The sequence below is a fragment of the Carassius gibelio genome, chromosome A10 (genome assembly GCF_023724105.1).
Source record: "Carassius gibelio isolate Cgi1373 ecotype wild population from Czech Republic chromosome A10, carGib1.2-hapl.c, whole genome shotgun sequence".
In the NCBI taxonomy this organism is placed as follows: Eukaryota; Metazoa; Chordata; class Actinopteri; order Cypriniformes; family Cyprinidae; genus Carassius; species Carassius gibelio.
The window spans coordinates 2,830,443-2,836,559 of record NC_068380.1 but is presented as its reverse complement, the minus strand read 5'-3'; the positions used below and the strand labels follow the sequence as shown (position 1 = coordinate 2,836,559).

The window sequence follows — 6,117 nt, the reverse complement described above, 5'->3', positions numbered from 1 at the left end:
AATACAGTCAAGTCATCAAGTCAAGTACTGTTTTGACTCTTTTTAATGCAGTGCTTGTGAGGGCTTGCCAGCGTAGTGTAGGGAGTTTGTGCATGGCAGACAGTAGCTAGTGAAACAACGCTCTTGAAAATGGTTTTCTTCCCTTTTGTAAGTTTGACGTAGTTTCATCAAGCCCTTGACGCAATGGACTGCTTTGGCACTCAGATGCAGGGACAATGGGGTAACTGCGCTTCAAAAAAGAATCAAAATACAACACCTCCTCAATATTATTCATCTTTAATCTTCATACAAACATCAAGACAAGACAAATGCCTATTGCGGTTTTGCCACTGGCGTTGCATAATGAGTTTTATCGCCACTCCAATGATGGCCCGAGAGATTGACGTACGGTAAAAGGACAAAGCGCCAGTCACGGTTATTCTGATGAACAATTAAATAACGTGTGTTCACACTAAGCTTGTCTTTATTAAATAAATAAATACTGGGTTCTTTCTGATAATAAGTTACTGTATGTCCATGGCATTGCAGGTCGTGTCCACAGTGAAATGCAGCTGGTTCTTCTCACAACACAGGGATGGGAAGAACCGAACATGCAGAACTACAGCATCGGATCGTTTCACAACGCAACTCGTGTCCTTAAGCAGGAATGTTTTCACAGTTAAACGAAATCTGCTCTCAAGAGAGCTACATCCAAGCACCCTGCTTTACTGAAACCTCCTTTCCTCAACACAAACACCTCCGTTGGGCTTCAACAAAGCAAGATTTCTGCATTTAAAAAGAACAACACCTAAACAAGATCTATCTGTCACAGTTTCATCCTTGCCTCTGGTCCCAGCCCAGCTCGGTTCAGTCCATTTGTAAAACTCATAATCCATGACATCTCCTCCCATCTTCGACGCTCCCGTCCAGCTGTAAGTAGTCTACATTCTTGTCCTTTTTAAAGAAGTCCAGTCTATCGTTCAGTTGCATCTCTGCAACAGCATGTTAAGTGCATAGTCCATGCGGCTGCGCAGGTCTGCCGAGCAGCCGGACACGAGCAGGGTGCTGAGCTGCAGCGTGGTGGACACGCGGTCCTCGTTGATGTACGTCAGGAGGTATTCCTCGCTCTGATTGCACAGGATGATCTTGGTGTGATCGTGGTAGAAGTTCACCTGCGGGAATACCATGCGTTTAGCTTCAGGTCAGCACTACAGTATGTACATGTTCTTGCATTCTAGAAGTAAAAAATACAAAGGTTTACCTGGAAAGTGCCGTCGTTGAAGAGCATCATGAGTGCCCGGTCAGACTTGAGCCACTGAAGAAGATACAATCTTGGTTTGCCTGCATCTGTTAAATTGGGTAAATCACCTCCCTGTCGAAGGAAAGCAAGTAATAATTAGAAAATCTGACGCTATTGCTTGGTTGGGGTTTAAAAAACGTCATATTCAGTAATAGTATTGATTCGACTGCACTGACACTACTGGACAAAACTTGAGCAGAATGACACTATTGAATTCTGTAGAGCTGCTTGAATCGACTTTGTTTCATAATTGATGACTTTGTTTTGGAACAGAATTGAATCAACATTGTCTTCCGTAGAGCTGCTTACAGCTGAATTCAACTTTTGCAGTTACTGAATCGACTGAACTTTAATAAGGACACCACTGTCTTTTCTAGAGCTCAGAAATTCTCATATTTGAAAAAGTTTGCATCACTGATTTTATTCTATTTCTTGTTTATTAATGCGAAGCTGCTTTCTGTACTGTATAAAGCACTATATAAACAATGGTGACTTGACAGCATTCACATCTATACCAAGCGAGGACACTTACATCCATCAAATTCTCCTCCATGTAGTGGGCGAAGTATTTTAAGATGGTGACCTGGCCGGCAAACTGCTCTGGGGCTTCGCTAGTGGAGAAGACTGAACATTGTCCCAGCTCTGCGTAGTAATGCACCGTCCTAAAGGTCAAAAAGACGTGTTAGTCCTCATAAAATCAATTATTTTTAACATCAAAAGAGCTAAAAAGACATCTGAGGTCTTCAGCGTACTTTTTGTCCGACAGCAGGCTCATGTGAGTGCCGTTGTTGAAGAGAACGCCAACTGTGTGATCTGACAACTGGTAGCCAAAGCCGTACTTGTTGGAATAGTCCACCCACTTAGTCACCCACTGGAAGCCGCTGTTCACGCTCTCTTTTGAAATGTTATTAGCTGTGAACGAGAGATTAAAATGCATTATTAAAAGTGACTTTGCATTTGAGAAGCAGATGGGGTTCAGATCATCTGATACGCACCTTCCGGCATGTTCTCCAGACAGCCTCGCAGTACTCTGGCCACGGTGTCTGCAACGCTTCCCATTGTGCTGTCCTCAAGACCTGAAGACACAAAAAGCACCAAAACCCATTAGACATTGCATTAAAACATCCATTAACATCTTTAATTTGAATAACTAAGGTGCAAGCTCTTACATTCGCTGCTGCTGCTGCAGCTCCCGAGGGTTCCTCGCACTATCATTCGAATGCTGTCTTTAATATGCTGTTTGCTGCTGGTGTCCTTCATCGGGACAGATGGTTTTCCAGCAGCTGGGATGGGGGGTTTACTGTCCTGTGGGAAATTAAGGAATTTAGGGTTAGGTTCCAATCTTAAACTATCTGCTCAACTCTGATGAAGGACGAAAGAGCTCACCTCAAGAGTTTGTCTGCGGGGTTGAGGGCTGATTGCCGTTTTCCGGAGGTCAAGGCATAGTCTGTTTATGTCGTCCTCCTCCTTGGTTGGTTTATCTGCAAGAAGCAAAATCATTATCAATCTGATTATGCAATTTGGGTAATCCAGAAATGGTTTAGGTTAAACTCAGGGTGAAAGTGCTTACTTTGGTTCTCCAAGTACTTGGCTTTGTCCTTCTTTCCACCGAACAGGGCGGCTGCGGCTTTCTTGAAGAAGCTCTTGGCAGGGCTGGTGTGGTGGAGGTCTGGGGCCGCATGGCAGCAGATAGCAGACAGTCTGTCTGGTGTGAAACCCTGATATAAAAGATCAAGCTCAAAGTCACTGACTATTTCATTGTGTGGGAACTGGTCAAGATAGTTTCATTTCCACAAAGAGACACACACCTGGCAGAAAAAGTCGTGGCGTAGGATATCATCGAGTTGTGGCCTATGCATTGGGTTTTTGGATAGCATACTGCTGATGAGATGCTTGGCTTGGGCTGACAAAGACGACGGCATGGAATATCGCGCTTCCCGAATACACCGGTACGTTTCTTTAAGGTTAGTAGTCTCAAATGGAGGTCTTCCCAAAAGCATTGTATACCTGTTAGGATGCAAATGATTAAACATCTCCATGACATTTACATGAAATCCAGGAAAAAAATCAGTCAATATACTTACATTACACATCCGAGCGCCCAGACGTCAGATTCACATCCATGCCCTTGCTTGTTGAGGACTTCAGGAGACAAGTAGTTTGGTGTTCCACATATTGTTCTTCTACGGTTCTCGACCGGCTCGAGCTTTGCAGCCAAACCAAAGTCTCCAACCTTGAGCTCCATAGACTCATTGATGAAAAGGTTACCTGGGAAGAGCGACAGAATTGGGGTTTATTACATTTACATTTATGCATTTGGCAGACTTTTTTTTTTGTATTCAAAGTGATTTGCATTGCATTCAATGTAAATGTTTTATCAGTTCATACATTCCTTTGGCATTGCTGCCGCCATGTTTGAACTACGGGAAGGCTGTATTATTGGCAGTATTCTGGGGATTGAATGTATATATTAGTTGCTTACCTAGTTTAAGGTCTCTGTGGAGGATTTCTTGCTCGTGGAGATACTTCAACCCCAAGATGATCTGTCTTAGGTAGTAACGAACCTCTGGTTCTGTAAGCACCTTTCGGGCCTTGAGAATATGTGCTAGTGACTGAAGAACAAAATAACTGTATGTGAGCAACAATCTTTCCTACAACATCCGTTTGATCAGATGAATGAGGACGTCAACAGCACTCACCCGTCGGCTGCAGTATTCAAGTAGAATGTAGATATTATCTTTGTCCTCGAAATGGTGGTAGAAGTGAACGATGTGTTTGTGATGCAAGGCTCGGTGCAATTCAATTTCTCTGTCGATCTGTCAATCAAAGGGTTGGAAGCTTAATAAACAATTCAAGCAATGCAGCCATGAACAAATACGTGACAACAGGAAAGCAAGTTACCTTTTCCCTTTGGTGAGGTTTGGAAACACGCGTGTGTGGAATGATTTTGGCTGCATACATTTTGCCTGTGCTCAGATCTGTAAATTCATAGCATTTGGCAAAACCACCCTGCAAAAGAGAGACATTATAACATGATACAATGACAAACTAGTGCATTACATATAAATACAACATATTATATTGGTAACCTCTTATTTAAATTTATACATAACTATTTTTTTTGATTTACTGGTTGAATAGAAACATAAAACTCAAAATAAAACACATTTAAAGTACTATTGGCTTTAATATATATCATGGTATTACCATATTTCTGTATGTAAATGGTGCTCCAAAAATACTATGATATCACCATAATAATTTTTCCTAAGTCAAATGTAAAATATTTACCTTGCCCAAAACTTTTCCTCTACAGTAACATTTGCCAGTGGTTGAATCCGTGATGATGCGTGACATTTCTTGCGTGGTGTGACAATTTTTGTCCTCTAATTTCCCTCGCCTGCTCTCGGTGGGTCTGTGGTGTGTGTGTTCACACATCTTGCCGTTATTCACAGACTGATGATGATGATGATGATGTGTTATAGTCCTGAGTATGTCCATGCTCAAGTCCAGACTGGAAGGGATCACCACAGAGCCTCGCTCTTATAGACGCGCGCGCCGCGACGCTCCACCCAGTTTATTTTATTCGCACTGGTGCGTCATGTCAAAGGCAATGTTATAGTTTGCGCTTTTGCATGTGGAATATTAATTCATGAGATTAGACAGATCTGTAAAGCACTTTAACTTTTATTACATAATATTGAAATTTATTGTTTAACTCAAACAAAGTAAACAATATTATTTTTATTTTAATACTAAATCTATTTTTTTGTTATCATTATTAATCAATTCTTAAAAACTGTATTTTACAACATTTTACTTTTCAGATTTTGAACGCATTTTATTTACTCAATCTGTCTATTTAGTATGATAGAATATCTTGTTTCAGTAAATTTGACTAGGACATGCATGGACAAGTTTATTTTTTATTTTTTTGGAAAATATGTTACAGAAAGCTCTCTTGCGCCACCATGTGGTGGTTTTACACTAATTTCACTACGGATTTGGATGTGTGGTGCATGACTCATATTATGAATTCAACCAACAGGTTTACAATAATATTTATTTAGATAAGAAGAATTTAACGTACATAGATCATAGTATGTTATTTAAAGTCTAAATTATAGAAATAAAATAAATATGCTTGTGTTTTATCATTTTCTCCACATATTAACATAATGTCATGGCTAATGCACGTTGTTTTTTGTTTTTACTACAGCTCATCTTCTTGTAAGATGCGCTCAGCATCTAACAGTATGATTGCAGTGACTACAGTGTTAAACATTCACGTCCATTAAACCATCAGTTCTCAGTCTTCTGCAAATTAAGGTAATACATTTTTATACAATGCATTGCAAAGTGCTCATTAGCAAGAGTGGGAAAATGTTTACTTTTGTTTTGCATCAGTGTGTTGATGCTGTTCTGTGGTTCTGAGAAGGATTTACACGCTGCACTCATTTATAGTTAAATTCAGCAGTAAACATTTATATTGACTGCATGCAAACAATGGATATTCACAGCACAGGCCTAATAACACATAACAGTATAAAATTAATTGCAGATCCTATCTATTGCTTTTCATGTTTAGCTAATCACGTCTCATGAATTATTTATCAGAGATGTCTCTGATGCCTGGAAGGTTCTTCTATAGCAGTGTAAAGACATGAATGTATGGGAGCGTGAGGAGCTTGTGTTTGCAGGGTGAGTTGATGGACATTGCATAAAAACATAAGCTTGTATTTTCCAGCCAACAGCATCGGTTTTGCATAGTTGAGGGTGATATAGCAGACAGTGTGATGATAAGTATGTAAACCTGACGGATCTAATAGCTCATTCTG

The 6,117-nt window shown here is 40.4% G+C and overlaps 1 protein-coding gene across 1 annotated transcript; it reads right to left on the bottom strand.

Moving 5' to 3' along the window:
* Nucleotides 1–259: 259 nt before the first annotated feature.
* Nucleotides 260–4,801, bottom strand: LOC128020825 (serine/threonine-protein kinase PLK2). The gene is made up of 14 exons (XM_052607571.1): nucleotides 4,571–4,801; nucleotides 4,181–4,288; nucleotides 3,979–4,095; nucleotides 3,762–3,891; nucleotides 3,364–3,547; nucleotides 3,088–3,286; nucleotides 2,850–2,997; nucleotides 2,666–2,760; nucleotides 2,449–2,584; nucleotides 2,275–2,355; nucleotides 2,032–2,191; nucleotides 1,812–1,941; nucleotides 1,241–1,351; nucleotides 260–1,151 (listed from the first exon to the last, which is right to left on the bottom strand). Exons 1-14 carry the CDS (start codon nucleotides 4,778–4,780, stop codon nucleotides 960–962), a joined length of 2,001 nt encoding a protein of 666 aa, XP_052463531.1. The 5' UTR covers nucleotides 4,781–4,801; the 3' UTR covers nucleotides 260–959.
* Between the last annotated feature and the right edge of the window lie 1,316 nt (nucleotides 4,802–6,117).

Excerpts from the sequence above, each read along its gene's own strand:
- LOC128020825 (XM_052607571.1), bottom strand. The coding sequence starts at position 4,780 with ATGGACATACTCAGGACTATAACACATCATCATCATCATCATCAGTCT. Across the intron at positions 3,548-3,761 it reads CCACAGAGACCTTAAACTAG|GTAACCTTTTCATCAATGAG; the intron begins GTAAGCAACTAA and ends CGCTCTTCCCAG. Across the intron at positions 2,585-2,665 it reads CCCGCAGACAAACTCTTGAG|GACAGTAAACCCCCCATCCC; the intron begins GTGAGCTCTTTC and ends AATTTCCCACAG.